We start from the raw sequence: 20,157 nt of genomic DNA, 5'->3' as shown, positions 1-20,157 counted from the left end.
ATCACAGAATGTTGGAGGCTGGAAGGAACCTCCAAAGATCAGTGAGTCCAACCCCCCTGCCAGGCAGCATCACCCAGGGCAGTTCACACAGGGATGCACTCAGGTGGGTTTGGAAAGACTCCAGAGAAGGAGACTCCACAAACCTCTCTGGGCAGCCTGTGCCAGTGTCTCACCACCCTCACTGGAAAGAATTGCTTCCTAATCTCCAGTCTCAATCTCCCCTCTTCCAGATTCAATCCATTGCCTCTCACCCTAGCACAGAATCATACAATCAACCAGGTTGGAAGAGACCTCCAAGCTCAGCCAGTCCAACCTAGCACCCAGCCCTACTCAACCAGACCATGGCACTAAGTGCCCCAGCCAGCCTTGGCTTCAACACCTCCAGCCACAGCCACTCCACCACCTCCCTGGGCAGCCCATTCCAGTGCCAATCACTCTCTCTGCCAACAACTTCCTCCTAACATCCAGCCTAGACCTGCCCTGCCACAGCTTGAGGCTGTGTCCCCTTGTTCTGTTGCTGGCTGCCTGGCAGAAGAGATCAACCTCACCTGGCTACAGCCTCCCTTCAGGTAGTTATAGACAGCAATGAGATCACCCCTGAGCCTCCTCTTCTCACTTCAAGCCCTTGCTAGTCCCTCCCCAGCCTTCTTGCAGTCCCCTTTCAATATTTTATAGACTCATAGAGTCAGTCAGGATTGGAAGGGACCACAGGGATCATCTAGTTCCAAGACCCCTGCCATGGGCAGGGACACCTCACACTGGAGGAGGTATTTCAGTACTTCAGCATTCAGAGTGCATCTGGTTTGGGAGTTACTCTTTGTGTGTGTGTGTGTGTGCCTGTATGAAAACCTTAAATCTAGAAGTTAGCTTTGTATCTGCTGCCAAGATTTAGATCTGAATCCCCAGAGGGCTGTGTATTTAATGATATGTAGGCATTGTTTTGCTAGAGACATTCAGCCAGGAAAGCAAAATCAAGTCTCTGTGGAGCAGCTGGTTACAGCAGAAGACATTTGTTCAGTATCCTCCCAGTCTGACTTAGTTCCTCAAGCCTGCCAAAGCTTTACTCACCCCTCCTCAGAACAACAAGAAGAAGAAAGTGTTGACTACTGTTGGCCAATGTGAAGAGAGAAGCTTGCAAAGAACTCATCCTGATAAAGCTGCTTAACAGAGGATGCTGCTGGGACACAAAAGGTTGCAACCATGTGGGGCAGTTTTGTTTTGTTTTGTTTCTATAGAGTGGTTCAGGTTGGAAGGGACCTCAGAGATCATCTACTCCAAGCTCCCCACCATGGGCAGGGACACTTCTCAACTAGACTTGGCTGCTCAAGGCCTCATCAAACCTGGCCTTGAACATCTCCAGGGAGGAGGCATCCAAAGCCTTTCTGGGCAGCCTATTCCAGTGTCTCACCACCCTCCTACTGCAAAACTTCTCCCTAAGGTCCAGTCTAAACCTACTCTCCCTCAGCTTCAAACCATTCTCCCTTGTCCTGTTGCTAGTCACACTTAGAACAAGTCCCCCTCCAGCCTTCCTGTAGGATTGCTTCCCATATTGGAAAGCAGCTCTAAGATCATCCTGGAGTATTCCCTTCTCTATTTAGAACATAGAATCATTTGGGTTGGAAAAGACCTTCAAGATCATGGAGTCCAACCCTTAATCCAGCGCTGCCAGGGCACCACCAAACCATGACCTCAGCATCACATCTCCAGGGCACCACCAAACCATGACCTCAGCACCACATCTCCAGGGCACCACCAAACCATGACCTCAGCACCACATCTCCAGGGCACCACCAAACTATGACCTCAGCATCACATCTCCAGGGCACCATCAAACCATGACCTCAGCACCACATCTCCAGGACACCACCAAACCATGACCTCAACACCACATCTCCAGGGCACCACCAAACCATGGCCCTCAGCACCACATCTCCAGGGCACCACCAAACTATGGCCCTCAACACCACATCTCCAGGGCACCACCAAACCATGACCTCAGCACCACATCTCCAGGGCTCCACCAAACCATGGCCCTCAACACCACATCTCCAGGGCACCACCAAACCATGACCTCAGCACCACATCTCCTGAGCACCACCAAACCATGACCTCAGCATCACATCTCCAGGGCACCACCAAACCATGACCTCAGCACCACATCTCCAGGGCTCCACCAAACCATGACCTCAGCACCACATCTCCAGGGCTCTGAAACACCTTCAGGGATGGGGACTCCACCACTGCCCTGGGCAGCCCAGGCTAGGCCTTGACAGCCCTCAGGGGCAATAAACTGTTCCTCAAGTCCAACCCAACCTTGCCTGAGGCAACCTGAAGCCACCTCCTCCTGTCCTGTCACCTGTTATTAAGGAGAAGAGCCCAATGCCTGCCTGGCTCAACCCTCCTCTCAGGGAGTTGCAGAGAGCCAGAAGCTCTCCTCTCCAGGCTCAACACCCCCAGGCTCCCCAGCCACTCCCCACCACTCCTGCTCTCCAGACCCCTCCTCAGCTTCACTGCTCTTCTCTGCACCTGCTCCAACCCCTCAACGTCCTTCTTGTAGTGAGGTGTCCAAAATACTCTCCTAGCAGAGGCATTCCAGCCTTGGGAACATCTTTGTGGCCACCTTCTGGATTCACTCCAACAGTTGTGTGTCCTTATGCTGGGGACACCAGGACTGGACACAGTATTTGAGGTGGGCTCTACTATCTTGCCCTTATGGGCCACTCTACAGCACAAGTGGTGTGCTCAGACTTCATGATATCAGCAAGATCCAGAATTTGAAGGGCTTTGTAGGTTGTTTTTTTCCTCTTCTTAAAGCCATAAACCTTTAGATGGCCTCATCCTAAAAGAACCTAACAGAAACAAAGCATTTTGAAGTCAGCTCTTTCTCCTATTCCAAGGGAAGGGCCAGGTGCAAACATGAAAATATCACATTCATGTGGTTTTACACTCAAGAAATAACAACTGGGACATGAAGAAGGAGACTCAGAGCACTGCACTTGAAAGCTACTAGGCCAGTTTCAACAGCAGAAGGCAGTGGCAGCAGCATCCAGATACTTAGCCCTCAGGTTACCTCAGCTTCTATACAAAATGAAGTCAAACCCAAGGAGACAGGCACTAGATCTCTAAAGCTGCCTTTGAACCCAAAGCATCCCATGCTTCTATGAGATACAGCAGGAAAAACTATCCTGTGAGGGTGCTGAACTCCAAGGCCAGCAGCATCAGCAATGGTGTGACCAGCAGGACCAGGGAGGTGGTCCTGTCCCTGGACTTGGCCAGTGGTGAGGCCACAGCTTGAGTCCTGGGTTCAGTTTTGAGCCCCTTACAGCAAGAAGGACATTGAGGTGCTTGAACACGGCCAGAGAAGGGCAACAAAGCTGGGGAAGGGTCTGGAGAACAGGGCTGGGGAGGAGAGGCTGAGGGAGCTGGGGGTGTTTAGTGTGGAGAAGAGGAGGCTGAGGGGAGACAGCTCTCTACAGCTCCCTGAGAAGAAGTTGGAGTGAGGTGGGGTTGGGCTCTTCTTCCTAGTCTCAGGTGATAGAACAAGAAGAAATGGCCTGAAATTGTGCAAGGGAAGAGTTAGGTTGGAGATGAGGAAAAATTTCTTTGCAGCAAGAGTGGTCAGGGATTGGCACAGGCTGCCCAGGGAGGTGGTGGAGTCCCCTTCCCTGGAGGTGTGCGAGAAACCTGTGGCCATGGTACTGGGGGCCATGGTTTGGTGGCCATGGTGGTGTTGGGTGGATGGTTGGACCTGATGATCTTGGCAGCCTTTTCCAACCAAAACACTTCTATCATTCCTTCTCTGGGGACATGTGAAACTCTCCTGGACACAATCCTGGGCAACTTGATCCAGGCAAACCTGCTTTAGCAGAGAGATTGGGCTAGATGATCCCCAGAGGTCCCTTGCAGCTCCACCATGCTGTGAGAACAGTCTCTGTATCACCCCACATCAGCTTTGGGACACTCACATCAGCTCTCTCCCTCCCACCCACAGCTGTCCCCACGCTGCAGACTCTTCCCACGCAGCCCTGGGCAGCTGCACAGCACTGGCTGTGCTCTGAACACCTCCCCACTGGCAGCTCAGCCCAGCTGCAGGCTCTGGAGAACCTGCCAAGGACAGCTTGAAACACCCAAGAGAATACAAGGGAGCTGCAAACACAAACCCAGAACCTGTGCCTGCTGCCATTCTCCTCAGAGCCAGGTGCAAAGGAAACTTTACCTGGTGGCCATGGCCTGCCCCAGCCTCCTGCTGCCAACTATGGCAGGCTCCAGGCAGCCTCTCCCTGCTGACACCACACAGGCTGAGCCCCACTGAAAGTGTAAACCAGCTCCTTCCTTTTCCCCATCTTCCTCTTTTCTCCATCCTTTTAACTTTCATCTCCATCTCCCTCCTTTCAGCACCACCTCCTCTTTTCACAGGATGTCAGGGGTTGGAAGGACCCAAAGAGCTCATCCAGTTCAACTCCCCTGCCAGGACAGGACCACACAGTTTAGCTCAGGGCACACAGAACACATCCAGACAGGCCTGGAAAGGCTCCAGAGAAGGAGACTCCAAAACCTCTCAGGGCAGCCTGTGCCAGGGCTCTGGGACCCTTACAGCCAAGAAGTTCCCCCTTGTGTTGAGCTGGAACCTCCTGTGCTGCAGCTTCCATCCATTGCTGCTTGTCCTGGCCCAGGGAGCAGTGAGCAGAGCCTGTGCCCCCCCTCCTGACCCTCAGAGATGTATGAACATTTATTAAATCCCCTCTCAGTCTTCTCTTCTCCAGATTGTGCTGAGCTGGAACCTCCTGTGCTGCAGCTTCCATCCTTTCCCACCATCCCTGCCCCATTTTCCCCTTGCCCCCAAGCCCAGAGCACCTGGGTGCTGTTGGAGTCTCCTCCCGCCCCAGCTGTGGCCACTTTGCCCTCCCTGCCCACTCCCCTTTATAATTAGCTCAGGAGGGGCAGAAGCCCCAAGCTTGCCCAACTGGGCAGAGGGATCCTCCTCCTGGCATCGCTGGTGAGTGCCCCTGGTGCACACTGGGTGCATGGTGGAGGGGATCTAAAGGCTGGGGGGCCTGGTGGCCCCCCAGTGTTAGGGACCATAAAGACTTGCTGCTTGCTGTCACATCACCCATGGGTGCTGCTGGGTCTCCTGCCTTGGGCTGAGCTGCTCTCTGCTCAGCTGCTGCTCTCTGCTCACCTGTGCAAGCATAGAAATGCAGGAATGAACCTGGGGAATGTTCTGAGGAGCACTGAATGAGCACAGAGGGAATGCCTGAGAATCCCTAACGAGGAGAAGGGAGCAAAATGCAAATCTCCTTTGCACTCTTTGGTATCAGAGTGGCTAAAACTCTGCCTTGTTTTGTACCCAAGTTAAAGCTGGCTTTACTCAGCACCAGGTGAAATCCTGACTCAGTTAAGCCAGGATATTACTCCATTAAGCTACTTGGCAGGCAGAGGCTTTCACAAATGGTTATCTCAAACCATGTGTGTTTCAGCTTCAAACTGTAGTCACTTTCACATGGACTAAGCAAATCTCACTTCACACCACTGTGACTGCGAGCTGCAATTCTTCAGATGTTCTCTGAGTTGGTTGGGAAATGCATTGGTTTGTTCCCAGGTGGATGAAGGTCAAAAGCTACTGCACAGGTTGCACCCCACAGTCTGTGAATCCTTTTCAGCACTCTCATGCACTCCATAAGAGTCAGAGGTTTATGACTTAAAATTCCAAAGGAGTAACAACAGTAGCAAGAACAAATGTGAGGTGCTTAATAGAATAGAACCAAGCAAGTTGGAAGAGACCTCCAAGCTCATCCAGTCCAACCTAGCACCCAGCCCTACTCAACCAACCAGACCATGGCACTGAGTGCCCCAGCCAGGCTTGGCTTCAACACCTCAAGCCACGGCCACTCCACCACCTCCCTGGGCAGCCCATTCCAATGCCAATCACTCTCTCTGACAACAACTTCCTCCTAACATCCAGCCTAGACCTCCCCAAAAACAACTTGAGACTGTGTCCCCTTGTTCTGTCCTGGGTGCCTGGCAGCAGAGCCCAACCCCACCTGGCTACAGCCTCCCTGCAGGCAGCTGCAGACAGCAATGAGCTCTGCCCTGAGCCTCCTCTGCTGCAGGCTGCACACCCCCAGCTCCCTCAGCCTCTCCTCACAGGGCTCTGCTCCAGGCCCCTCCCCAGCCTTGCTGCCCTTCTCTCAACACCTTCCAGCACCTCAACATCTCTCTTGAATTGAGGAGCCCAGAACTGGACACAGCACTCATGGTGTGGCCTGAGCAGTGCTGAGCACAGGGGCAGAAGAACCTCCCTTGACAAGATCTTCTCTTGGCTACAGGCTGGGTGAAGCCTCTTGTCTAAATTCAGGCTGGCATATGAAACCCCATTCTCCTGATCTGCAGGACAAGGCTTTTCCCAAGGGACCTGTTAATATCAGTCTGAACTTCTGCAGGGGAATTCTGATGTTTCATTCAACTACCCTAAAGTTAGCATTTTTCCACTGCAAGTTGCATGTTGCCAATAAATAGAGGACTTCAGTAGCAGCTCGTAATTGGTGTTTGCACAGCACACTGCCCCAGACACCATGTATCCAGGGAGATGAATCTCTGGTGGGAAGCCAGCCTGGAAAGGAAGATGGGAACATGATAAATTTGATTCCAACTTGAAGCATTTTGGAAAGACAAGTGCAGCTTGGTGTTGCATTCTCTGCTTCCCGTGGATCCCAACAGTATTTCTTGAGCTCAGAGGGTGGTGGTGAATGGTGCCACATCCAGTTGGCAGCTGTCACTAGTGGTGTTCCCCAAGGATCAGTACTGGGCACAGTCCTGTTCAATATCTTTATTGATGATCTGGATGAGGGGATTGAGTCCAGCATCAGTAAGTTTGCAGATGACACCAAGCTAGGAGCAGGTGTTGATCTGATGGAAGGTAGCAGAGCCCTGCAGAGGGACCTGGCCAGGCTGGATGGGTGGGCAGAGGCCAATGGGATGAGAATGAACAAGGCCAAGTGCAAAGTTATGCACTTTGGCCACAACAACCCCAAGCAGCACTACAGGCTGGGGACAGAGTGGCTGGAGAGCAGCCAGGAGGAAAGGGACCTGGGGGTACTGATAGAGAGTAGCTGAAGATGAGCCAGCAGTGTGCCCAGGTGGCCAAGAGAGCCAATGGCATCCTGGCCTGCATCAGGAACAGTGTGGGCAGCAGGACAAGGGAGGTTCTTCTTGCCCTGTACTCAGCACTGCTCAGGCCACACCTTGAGTGCTGTGTCCAGTTCTGGGCTCCTCAATTCAAGAAAGATGTTGAGGTGCTGGAACATGTCCAGAGAAGGGCAACAAAGCTGGTGAGGGGCTTGGAGCACAAATCCTATGAGGAGAGGCTGAGGGAGCTGGGCCTGTTTAGCCTGGAGAAGAGGAGGCTCAGAGGTGATCTTACTACTGTCTACAACTACCTGAAGGGGCATTGTAGCCAGGTGGGGGGTGGCCTCTTCTCCCAGGCAACCAGCAATAGAACAAGGGGACACAGTCTCAAGTTGTGCCAGGGTAGGTATAGGCTGGACATTAGGAAGAAGTTGTTGGCAGAGAGAGTGATTGGCATTGGAATGGGCTGCCCAGGGAGGTGGTGGAGGCACCGTCCCTGGGGGTCCTCAAGAAAAGCCTGGATGAGGCACTTAGTGCCATGGTCTGGTTGATTGGATAGGGCTGGGTGCTAGGTTGGACTGGATGAGCTTGGAGGTCTCTTCCAACCTGGTTGATTCTATGATTCTTTCCCCTATTCTGCAATTCAAGGGATTGAGCCTTATACATATGTCAAATAGAGTTTATTTCTTACCTTCTAAAACAAGGAAGGTGTATATCTGGGCTCTGATTACAGAGAAAAGGTCTATTCACTACAGCAGAAGTAGTGGCAAAGAAGGCCACCAGGACACTGGGTTGCATCAACAAGGGCATCACCAGCAGAGATAAAGAAGTCATTGTCCTGCTCTACTCACTGCTGGTCAGACCACATCTGGAGCACTGCCTGGACAGTTTTTGTCCCTGTTGTACAAAAAAAAAATGTGGATAGGCTGGAAAGTGTCCAGAGAAGGGGCACAAGGCTGATCAGAGGGCTGGAAACTCTGTGAGGACAAGCTGTGACACCTGGGCTTGTTCAGCCTGGAGAAGAGAAGGCTGAGGGAAGAAACACACAGCAGAGGCTGTTTGTGTGACAGCAAAGGGTAGTCAGCAGCAGTGGCATAAGGAGAGCTTTTGAAGAGCTTCCTGCTGCAAGCAGATCCTGAGGTAATACAAAAGGATCCCTAGGATCCAGTGGAGTTCTGTATCCTGGGCTGCATCTAAAGCAATATGGGCAGCAGGTCATGGGAGGCAATTCTGCTCCCCTGCTTTGCTCTTGTGAGACTCCACTTGGTGTCCTGTGTCCAACTCTGGTATCCACAACACAAGAGGACATGGAACTGTCAGAACAGGTCTAAGGGAGGGCTAAGAAGATGATCTGAGGGGTGGAGCACCTCTGATATGAAGATAGGCTTAGATAGGACTGTTCAGCCTGGAGGAGAGAAGGCTCCAATGAAGCCTCAGAGCAGCCTCCCAGTACCTGAAGGCAGCTGCGGAAGAGCTGGAGAGGGACTTGTTACAAGGGCTGGTAGTGACAAGATGAGGGTTGATGGCCTCAAGCAGGAAGAAGCTGGATTGAAATGAGACATTGGGAAGCAATTCTTCCCCATGAAGGTGGCAATGCACTGGAACAGGTTGTCCAAAGAAGCTTTGAAGGCTCCAAGGCTGGAAGGGCTGAAAGCCAGGTTAGCACCTGGTCACCTTGATCAACCTGGTCTAGTAGAAGGTGTCCCTACCTGTGGCAGGGGAGTTGGAACTAGATGCTCTTTAAGGTCTCCTCCAACTGAAACCCTTCCATGAGTCTGTGATTTTTTTTGGTCCTTCCACAAGAGAAACAGCTCCATCTGCTAGTTGTTCTTCAACATCCAGGGACAGAATGCTAGCCACAAGGACAAACACAGAAGTGACAAAAGGCTAAGTGCAAGGAAAGTAAAGAAAAAAAAGAAACCAAGGGCCAATTTTTTCCCTTTTATTTTCTACCTTTCAAAGCAGTTTGGTGCCCAAAGACAGGAAGCTGAGCTACAGCCACTCCTGGCCCATGGGCACCTTGCCACTCCTTGTCCTTCCCAAGCCTTGGAACTGGTGTGTTTTGCTACCAGCACAACCCAACCATTCCTCCCCCACCCCCAATAACTTGAGGCTCAGGTCACCTGAGGACACAATGCCTTTTGAAGCAGATAGAATCATAGAATCAACCAGGTTGGAAGAGACCTCCAAGATCATCCAGTCCAACCTAGCACCCTGCCCTAACCAATCAACCAGACCATGGCACTAAGTGCCTCATCCAGTCTTTTCCTGAAGACCCCCAGGGACGGTGCCTCCACCACCTCCCTGGGCAGCCCATTCCAATGCCAATCACTCTCTCTGTGAAGAACTTCTTCCTAATATCCAGCCTATACCTACCCTGGCACAACTTGAGACTGTGTCCCCTTGACAGGAGCCATTTGCAGTGTTTGTGAGCATCAGCACAGACCACACAACTGGCAGAGCTCAGGACTGGGGCACTACTGCCTCACCATGCTGCTCTGCTCTCTGCCGGTCTGCTATGTGCAAAGCCTTCTGAAATGCTGCTACCCTGCTCTTGCCCACAGAGAGGGCAATGAAGGAAAGGGCCCTTGGTAGATCATGCAACTCTTCCCTACTTAAGGTGTCACAGTCCAACCATTCAGGCCAAGAGCTGCTGGCATGTGAGGTCAAAATGCCACAACCAAACCATTACGGCAGAACCTGTCCAGCTGAAAGCGTGCAAAGGACACAGTTCCCAGATGGAGTCTTGCTGGGTGTTCAAAACCCCCAGTGCTGGCCAGCCATAAGCCAGGGGTGGCTTGACACCTTCTGACTGCTAGGACAGAAGACAGTCTGTGGGTGCAAGAGGAAGGCCTGGAGTACCAGCACTGGCCTAACAGCTGGCTGCTGAGCTGAAAAATGGTACTTTGTAGAAGAAAGCACAGGAAGGTGATGAAAAATCCTTGTTGCTCATGAGCAAATTTGGGCTGGGCAAGACCTGGACGTGGCACTTGGTGCCATGGTCTGGCCTTGAGCTCTGTGGTAAAGGGTTGGACTTGATGATCTGTGAGGTCTCTTCCAACCCTGATGATACTGTGAACTTGTGAAGCTCAGTGATACTTTCAGGGTAACCAGGTAAAGTGGCACTTGGTAGGTCAGTCCATGCTCAGGGGGGTGAGGACTCTTATCTAGTCATCTTCCTTTCACACCTCCTGGCTAGATCTTGGCAAGAAGGAGGAGAAGGTAGAGGTAGAAGATAAAGAACAGCCTAAATCTATGACTTCCATGAACATCTCCTGTCCCCACAAGTCACGGAGACAAATGCAGCTCCCCTGGTGTCCTCCCATCCCCAGACTGTAGCCCTGCAGAAGTGCAAGAGCAATGCCTGCTCCAGTGCACAAGTGACTCCAGCATGCCCACCAAGGGCAGCACTGTCCAGCCTTCCTCTGAGCAAGCCAGTTCAGGGATCCCTCTATGAACCTCGGGGGGAGGATGCTTTCTGCATGCATTTCTCTTTGCATGTGCCCCAGCTGAACAGCCTGAGCTGAAAGCCTTCTGCTTTTTATCCTGCAGGGCTGGGTTTTGACATCTATTTGAAATACCAATTTTTCAAGCCTAAGACTTGGGTGGTTTACTGCTCTCTCCATGTGAAGGACACTAACACTCAGAGCTGTAATGCTATTCATCTTGCATTTAAAAATCTGATTTTTTATTGTCCATTAAAAATTGAATCCACACAGAAGACAGAGGTGGAATACTAACCCCCAGCCAAGCTAGAGTGCATTCTTTACACTGTTCTTGGGATATTTAGTTAGGCAAGTTTCCCTCTAACAATAACCTGTTGGAAATATACAATCATTGGATTGAGTTGGCAAAACCCTCCTAAGGTTATTGAGTCCAACTTCCAACCCAACACCACCGTGGCCATTAAACCATGTCCCACAGTGCCATGTCCACATGTTTCCTGAACACTTCCAGGGATGGGGACTCCACTACTTCCTTGGGCAGCCTATTCCAATCCCTGACCACTCTTGCAGCAAAGGTTGTTCCTAATATCCAACCTAAACCTCCCCTGATGCAGCTTGAGGCCATTTCTTCTCCTTCTCTCCTCTTTTACTAGGAAGAAAAGACCAGTCTTCCACCTGGCCCAAACCTCCTCTCAGGGAGTTGTAGAGAGCAGTGAGGTCTGTCCTCAGCCTCCTCCTCTCCAGACTAAACAACCACAGCTCCCTGAGCCACTCCTCATAAGACTTATTTTCCAGCACCTATATGACAACTTCTGGGCTCCTTCTAGAGTGTTAAACCCCACAGAGTTACTGTACATCATGGATTTAGGTTGGGAAAGACCCTTCAGACCATGAAGTCCACTCTCAAGTCACCACTAAACCATAGGTTTAAAATGCTACCAGGGCTGGTGACTCCACCACCTTCCAAAGCACAGCACTGGCTTCTCTGAACTGCCAGTACAAGCTCTGCCTGCTTTGTCTCTTGTCCCAGGAGCAAGGGAAATGAGCTGATGCAACACGGGGTAATGCTGCTGCTCTTACACCTGCTACTGCCACAATACAAGTCAGAGGGCATTCTGCAGGGTGCCTTCATGTAATCATGCCCAAGCTACAGGGAAAAGCAGAAGTTTGGTTAACTTGCAGTTCCCAACCTGCAGGCAGCTCAGCTCACATGAGCATTCACCTGCACAGACAGGTGTTTGAGTGACAATGCATCCCAGAAAGCCCAAATATGAGACAGGAAACCTTATGATCTTGGGGGTCATACTATAACCAAAAACTGCACTAACATCAAGGTTGATTTCAGAGGAAAGTTGGCAAGGACTGAAACTCATCTTTGATTGCTGACTGCCCGTGTGAGTGCTGGGAAACGCACGGTCAAACTTGCTGATTAAAGGCAGACAGTGTTTAATTACGTTAGTATCACATTTTTCCTTGAGAGGTGCATGTGTTTGAGAGGGAAAGACAGGGAGAAAGAAAGAAAGGCAAGGAGAAAGAGGGGAAGATGGGGAAAGAAAGACAGGGAGAAAGAGGGGAAGACAGGGAGAAAGAAAGAAAGAAAGAAAGGCAAGGAAAAAGAGGGGAAGAAGGGGAAAGAAAGACAGAGAGAAAGAGGGGAAGATGGGGAAAGAAAGACAGGGAGAAAGAGGGGAAGACGGAGAAAGAGGGAAAGACAGAGGGAGAATGAGGATAAGATGAAGAAAGAGGGAAAGACAGAGAGGGAGAAAGAGGGGAAGACAGGGAGAAAGAGGGGAAGATGGAGAAAGAGGGAAGGACAGGGAGAAAGAGGGAAAGACAGAGAGGGAGAAAGAGGATAAGACGGAGAAAGAGGGGAAGATGGAGAAAGAGGGGAAGACAGACAGGGAGAGAAAGAAAGACAGAGAGAAAGAGGGAAAGACGGGGAAGGAAAGAAAGACAGGGAGGAAGAAGAAAAAAAAAAGGGAGAAAGAAAGAAAGACTGAAAGAGGAAGCAAGAGAGAAAGACAGAGGAGAAAATGCAATTATGCATCAGTAGCAGAGGAATTAATGTAAAACCAGTCACCCTTTTAGACAACGTCCCCCCTGAGAGTAATTGCAACACATGCTCCACCAAAGAAACTGTCCTGGCAGGAAATAATCATAGCAACAATAGCAATAAAGGGATTACATATCTTGGGATCTCAACGTAGCAAGCCCGTGGCATCAACGGAATCAAAGGAACTTTCTTTTTCAGAAAGCACTTCAATGCAGCCTGTCAGGAGCACCAGGAAGCTCAGAACCAACAGCAGTTTCTGCCCCAAGTGAGAAAGTGCAGGTGGGAGCTCCGGCCAAACCTCTGCTGCTCTCCAAACTCCTAAGCCATCTTTATCAGCACCGTTCCCACATCAGTATTTTCCTTGCCGCCGCAGAAGGACATCCAGAAGTGCGGTATCTCTCCGCACTCCTCGTTCCCCATCTGTGCTTTACAGAACCAGGCATTTCAAAGCACAACACACACACCGGGATTTCAATCCGACGCTCCTTATCAGGCCAATGTTTTGATTTACTAACGGTTCACATCGGCCTGGTCATAGTGAAAGCAATTCCCCAGAGGAGCTTGCCGCGGGGGTAGCAGCAGAACGAACTGCGCTGGAGTGGGAGTCATTTGGCAGCCGCTGTCTCATTCACACTTCCCTGCCTGGCTCCGTCATCCCAGTTCCCCGAAAGCCTCGATTAGCCCTTCTCAAGTTTTACTAAAGTCACTTGGCCACCGAGTTTTCGGTCAGTGCTCCTGCTCCTCGTGCTATCATCCACCAAAATCAAAAGCTGCCTTCATCCAGAGCCTTCCAGATCCGTCCCCCAGACGCGCCACGGGTACCGCTGATGCCACGAGCATCCCCAGCGCCGGCTGACTCGCCTCATGACCCTTTCCGATGCTTGTCACCCAGGCTAACATCTCCGTTCCCACCACTCCGGAGTGGAAAAGCAACTCGCCCCCAACTTTCGGCAGCTCTCTAAAGCAGCCCCTCCCGCAGCGGACCCCCCGCCGTCCTGCCCGTTCACCCCCGCACGCAGGGCAAGCTGCAGCGCCGCCGGCTGCCATCCCGACCCGCTCCCAGCGCAAGCCACGCCGTGGGACCCAGCCCGAAGGCTGGGCGCTCACTCACCCGGGGGCAGCTGGAAGTTGGCCGGTAACCGGAGGGTGGCCGTGGATGGCCCCTTGGGCGCTACCGGCCGCGGGCCCCTAGGGACGGCCGGCGGGCGCGGCGGTTGCGGGGCGGCGGAAGGCGCTGGGCTGCCGGGCACCTTGGCGGCGAGGCTGCCCCGCTCGGCCGCCGGGCCCGCGGCGGGGACGCGCAGGAGCCTCACGGGTGGCACGGCCCCCGCCGCCGCCTGCTCCGGGTGCCCGCCGGGCATCAGCCTAACGGGGGCTGCTGCTGCCGCCGAGGTGCTCATGGAGGAGGAGGCGGCGAGGGAGCGGGGGGCGGCCGCGTGGCGTGGGGCCCCGCAGCGCCCCGCAGCATCGCGGGCGGGGGCCGCTCAGGCGCTGCGCTGCCGGCCGCCGGCTGGCTGACGGAAACACATGGTGGACCCCGCTCTGCCAGCTCCCGGGCGCCGCACACGTGGGCCCGGCCTCCCCCGCCGCCGGCGGGAGGGAGGGAGGAAAGGAGAGGAGGGCCAGGAGCGAGAAGGACGGACCGAGGGCGGGCCCACGCCGCCGGCTCGTCCTTCTGCGGCGGCGCCCGGCCCGGCCTGGCACTGCCGCCCTTCAGCGCCCGCCTGCCCGCCGTGTGGATCGAGCCATGCGGGGCCCCGCGCAGGCGCTGCGACTAGCCTCGTCCCTCCTCCATGAGGAGAAAGTTGGCGGCACCTTGACATCCTCCCCCGCGTCTGCCGAGGTGTGAGTGCCGGGGAGGAGGGGGATGCGCCCACCCGTCCGCCCCGGGCCGGGGACACGCCGCAGCCGCTCCGCAGGTGCTCGCTCGGGCGGCGACTTCACCTCGCTGCGGGTCTCGGCTGCGCTCCCAGCGTCGCCTCACCTGCCGCTGGTCCGGAGCCCCGGCTTGAGTAGGTTGGAGTAGATGATCTCTAAGGTCCCCTCCAACCTGAGCCGTTCTAGGAGTCTAAAGCAGCCAGCATTCGTCAGACTTCGCTAGCACTGCTAATGGCAGCAGAAACAGAAGATCTGACCTGCTCTCCTGCGCACCTCTTCATGGCTGTCTACACTTAGCCCATGTCTGGGGCTAGTGCATCCAGTTCTGGAGCCACGATTACAAGAGAGATGTGGAGATGCTGGAGCGTGTCCAGAGCACGGCCAGGAGGATGCTTAGAGGCTGCAGCTGCTCTGCTGTGAGCACAGAGTGAAAGAGTTGGGTCTGTGCAGGCTGGAGAAGGTTCCAGGGTGACCTTGTGGCCTTCCAGTATCTGAAGTGGGCTCCAGGAGGGCTGGGAAGGGACTATTGACAAGGTCTTGTAATGACAGAAGGAGGAGGAATGAGTTTAAGCTGGCAAAGAGGAGATGTAAATTGGATGTTAGGAAGAAGTTGTTTGCAGTGAGGTTGGTGAGACACTGGCACAGGTTGCCCAGGGAGGTTGTGGAGCACAGAATCACCCAATGTGATCTGTGATCTTTGATCACATTGGGTAATTCTGTGCTCCACAACTTCCCTGGAGGTGTTCAGGACCAGGTTGGATGAGGCCTTGAGCAACCTGTTCTAGTAGGAGGTGTCCCTGCCTATGGCAGGAGGTTGGCACAGGATGATCTTTGAGGTCCCTTCCAACCTAAATCATTCTGTGATTCTGTGATCCAAACACAGTAGTTGCTCTCTCTCACAGAGCCTCCCCTCTCCCTCATTGCTGCATCTCTTGCCTTGCCTCAGCTCTTGCATTCTCTACCATTTCAGTATCACACAGTATCACAGTATCACAGTATCATCAGGGTTGGAAGAGACCTCACAGATCATCAAGTCCAACCCTTTACCACAGAGCTCAAGGCCAGACCATGGCACCAAGTGCCACGTCCAATCCAGCCTTGAACAGCTCCAGGGACGGCGACTCGACAAACTCAGCCCAAAATCCTCCGGAGGCTGCAGAAGTGGTTAAGAGTTTAAAAGCCTGACAGCAGGCTAGGAAGCTGGTGGGAGAGGAGGTGATGGAGTACCAGAAGGACACAGACTCTACCCCTTACAAGTTCTGCCAACTCTGAGAAATGACAGTTCTTAGGGTACGAAAGTGTTGCACACAGAAAACAACAGCCAGGGTACAGAAAGTTACCTCTGGCATGCCAAAGGGTACTAACAGACCTGGAAAACAAGGGAACTTCAGTTCCAGGGAAGCCCAGCAGTGAGTAACAGCAGAATGGGTGATAGGTTGGACTGGATGATCTTGGAGGTCTCATCCAACCTGGTTGATTCTATGACTATTCTATGACTAAGGAGGAGGATGCAAGGGAAGGCACACTGCCTACTGCCCATGCACTCCAGAAAGAATGGAGTTGGCTCATTACTTAAGGCTAAGTTTTTAATTTCTGGAGGTCATTCAGCTTCTGAAGGGATTTCTGAGATCCCCATGCAAATGGTCAGGAGTGAAATTGTGTCTGGAAGAGACAAAAAGGAACAGCTGAAGAAGAGAGCTGTGTGTGTGTGTGCGTTAAAGCTGTGAGGCACCGGCGAGCGTGGGGAGAGGAAGTCTAAAACACAGCACAGGAGACAAGAGCAAAAGGAGCAAAAGAAGTGGTATGAGTGATGGACAACAGAGCAAAAGGTACAGCACAATGATAGTAAAGAGAAGAAAAAAACAAACCAAAACACTGAACAAAGCCCAGATTTAGGAATGTGCTTGTATCATGGAATCAGGCAGGTAGGAAGAAAGCTCCAAGCTCAGCCAGCCCAACCTAGCACCCAGCCCTGGCCAAGCAACCAGACCATGGCACTAAGTGCCCCAGCCAGGCTTGGCTGCAACACCTCCAGGGACTCATGTTCTGTGAGTTGGTTGGGAAATGCATTGGTTTGTTCCCAGGTGGATGAAGGTCAAAAGCTACTGCACAGGTTGCACCCCACAGTCTGTGAGTCTTTTTTTCAGCACTCTCATGCACTCCATAAGAGTCAGAGGTTTATGACTTAAAATTCCAAAGGAGTAACAACAGTAGCAAGAACAAATGTGAGGTGCTTAATAGAATAGAACCAAGCAAGTTTGAAGAGAGCTCCAAGCTCATCCAGTCCAACCTAGCACCCAGCCCTACTCAATCAAGCAGGCCATGGCACTAAGTGCCCCAGCCAGGCTTGGCCTTCAACACCTCCAGGCACAGTGACTCCACCACCGCCCTGGGCAGCCCATTCCAATGCCAATCACTCTCTCTGACAACAACTTCCTCCTAACATCCATCCTAGACCTGCCCTGGCACAACTTGAGACTGTGTCCCCTTGTTCTGTTGCTGCTTGCCTGGCAGCAGAGCCCAACCCCACCTGGCTACAGCCTCCCTTCAGGCAGCTGCAGACAGCAATGAGCTCTGCCCTGAGCCTCCTCTGCTGCAGGCTGCACACCCCCAGCTCCCTCAGCCTCTCCTCTGGGCTAAGTTAAATTGCTGTAAGTGTTCTATCAAGACAAAGCAGATGCAGCCCTCATTCCAAAAAACATTTACACCTCGAGTAATGGGTTTAGTTTTGAGCCCCATGCTACAAGATGAACGTTGAGGTGCTGGACAGGTCCAGAGTGGGGCAACAAATCAGGGGAAGGGTCTGGAGAACAGGGCTGGGGAGGAGCAGCTGAGGAAGCTGGGGCTGTCTATTCTAGAGAAGAGGAGACTGAGGGGAGAAGTCATTCTCTACAATTCCCTAAAAGGAGGCTGGAGTGAGGTGGTAGTCAGTCTCTTCTCTCAGGTATCAAGTGGCAGGGTGAGAGAGAACGTTGGAAAAGACCTTTAAGATCACCCAGTCCAGCTGTTCTCTACCTCTACCAACACTGGGGCTAAGCCATGTTCCTCAGCACCACATCTCTGCCTCTTTGAAACACCTCCAGGGATGGGGATTGAACCACCCTCCCTTGGCAGCCCGTGCCAGGCTTTGAGAACCCTTTCAGGGAAGAATTTCCTTCTAATCTCCAACCTAAACTCCCCTTGGTGCAACCTGAGACCATTTCCACTTAGCATTTGTTACTAGGGAGAAGAGACCAACACCCAGCTGGCTCCATCCTCCTTTCAGGGAGTTGGAGAGAGCAACGATGTGTTGCCTCACCCTCATTTTTCCCAGGCAAAACAACCCCAATTCTTCAGTTACTAACACTAATTCTCACCTGTCAGGGTTTTAAATCTGCCTGTGGCCCCTTTTACAAAAGTTTTCTCTCTGACTGATAAATCATCACTTAAATACAACCAGAAATTAGCTGGAATGGGCAACTTCTAATATTTGCCTTTAGCTCTTCTTAAATCACAGGGATTTGGCAGCACTATGGAATTAAGCATGTAGCAGCCACATGAAAGGAAGAAATGTGTCTGAAGACAATATCATTAGTTCAAATAGTTCATTTTAGTGGGGGAAAAAAAATCAAAGTTTACCATCAAACAAGATAAGCAGCAACAAAGAACTTGAGCTCTTCAGGAAAAAAAAAGAGGCTCACAGTGATAGAATCATGGAATGGTTTAGGTTGGAAGGGACCTCAAGGATCATCCAGTTCCAACACCCTGCCATAGGCAGGGACACCTCCCACTAGAACAGGTTGCTCAAGACCTCATCTAACCTGGCCTTGAACACTTCCAGGGAGGTTGTGGATGACAGAGGCACAGAATGTGATCAAAGATCATATTCTGTGCCTCTGTCATCCACAACCTCCCTGGGCAACCTGTGCCACTCTCCTAACATCTAGTTTGAATCTCCCCTCTGCCAGTTTAAACCCATAGGATAAGGGGCAATGGATTGAGTCTGGGAGAGGGGAGATTGAGACTGGAGATGAGGAAGAAATTCTTTCCATTGAGGGTGGTGAGACACTGGCACAGGTTGCCCAGGGAGGTTGTGGATGCTCCCTCCCTGGAGATATTCAAGCCTAGGTTGGATGAGGCCTTGAGCAAGCTGAGCTAGTGGAAGATGTCCCTGCCCATTTCACAGAGGTTGGAAATGGATGATCTTTAAGGTCCCTTCCAACCCAACCCATTCTTTGATTCTCTAATGTCTTCTACAACCCATGCAAGTAGGATGTTGCCATACACATGCCCACACTGCTTCCAGCATGAGATGTTCCCAGTGGTGTCTTACACTCCCATAAATTAGCAGCAATCATATAGCTCCCAGCACTATCAATCTACAGAGACCCTCCAAAAGTCACCTAGCATTGTACCACCAGATGTTAGGGGAGATTTCATGCATCACATGTCACCTGGAATAATTTCTGTGAGGAGATTTTGTGTACCAGCTATGACTTGTTTCCTGTAAAGTCATTAACACATGCCTGTGGTGGCTGGCTTCTCCTTATTAGAGCAGGTTCACTGTCTCTTCCACCAGATTTCACAGCAGAGCATGCAATGAAGTAATTAAACCAAGTATCTTCAGCAAGCATTTGGCATTTTCCTGAAAGAATGAAGCCCAAGCTTTTCTGGAAGCATTTATCACATCTTTTGTACTGGATAACCTCTTAGCAAAGCTGCTTGCTAATTAAATGGTCTCTGTTTTGCTCCTCTAGCTTCACAGAACAGAGTAATATCACAGGATCACACAGGATGTTAGGGGTTGGAAGAGACCCAAGGAGATCATCCAGTCCACCCCCCCTACAACAGCAGGACCACACAATCTAGCTCAGGGCACACAGGAACACATCCAGACAGGCCTTGAAAGGCTCCAGAGAAGGAGACTCCACAGCCTCTCTGGGCAGCCTGTACCAGGGCTCTGGGACCCTTACAGTCAAGAAGTTGCCCCTTGTGTTGAGCTGGAACCTCCTGTGCTGCAGCCTCCATCCATTGCTGCTTGTCCTATCAATAGAATGGTTTCAGTTGGAAAGGACCTTTAAGGACATTGAGTCCAACCATTCTCTAACTCTGCCAAGGCTAAGCCATGTCCCTCAGCACCACAGCTCTGCCTCCCTGAAACCCCTCCAGGGATGGGGATTCAGCCACCTCCCTGGGCAGCCTGTGCCCGTGTGTGAGAATGCTTGCAGGAAGAAGTTTCTTCTAATCTCCAACCTAAACCTCCCCTGGGGCAACTTGAGACTATTTCCTCTCATCCTATCACTTGCTACTAGACAGAAGAGTCCAACCCCTGCCTGGCTTCAACCTCTTCTCAGGGAGCTGCAGAGAGCAATGAGGTCTCCCCTCAGCCTCCACTTCTCTACACTAACCAACCCCAGCTCCCTCAGCTGCTCCTCAGCCCTGTTCTCCATACCCTTCCTCAGCTTTGTTGCCCTTCTCTGGACATGCTCCAGCACCTCAATGTCCTTCTTTCAGTGAGGGGCCCAAAACTGAACCCAGGACTCAAAGTATGGCCTCATCCATGCAAATACTTAGAGTTCACAATAAAATCACCCACCTGGGAACCAAGACAGATGCCCACAGCAGAGATATTCACCATCCAGCTTTCTCTTTGGGTTTTTCCTCTCATTGGTGCAC

The 20,157-nt window shown here is 52.1% G+C and overlaps 1 protein-coding gene and 1 long non-coding RNA gene across 2 annotated transcripts in view; one reads left to right on the top strand and one right to left on the bottom strand.

The window, feature by feature from the left end:
* Positions 1–14,036, bottom strand: part of TAF4B (TATA-box binding protein associated factor 4b) — a 104,856-nt gene extending 90,820 nt beyond the window's left edge. The window contains exon 1 of the mRNA XM_064170512.1: positions 13,736–14,036. Within this exon, the coding sequence (XP_064026582.1) occupies positions 13,736–14,024 (289 nt within the window). The 5' untranslated portion in view covers positions 14,025–14,036. The remainder of the gene's footprint in view (positions 1–13,735) is intronic.
* Positions 4,959–14,153, top strand: LOC135189794 (uncharacterized). Its single transcript, XR_010308309.1, has 2 exons — positions 4,959–4,996; positions 12,823–14,153. It is a non-coding gene; the product is annotated as an uncharacterized LOC135189794 (long non-coding RNA).
* Positions 14,154–20,157: the final 6,004 nt, after the last annotated feature.

Source organism: Pogoniulus pusillus, chromosome 34 (assembly GCF_015220805.1).
Source record: "Pogoniulus pusillus isolate bPogPus1 chromosome 34, bPogPus1.pri, whole genome shotgun sequence".
Taxonomy (NCBI): domain Eukaryota; kingdom Metazoa; phylum Chordata; class Aves; order Piciformes; family Lybiidae; genus Pogoniulus; species Pogoniulus pusillus.
The sequence above is the reverse complement of the archived record's forward strand: the minus strand, read 5'-3'. Positions and strand labels throughout refer to the sequence as shown.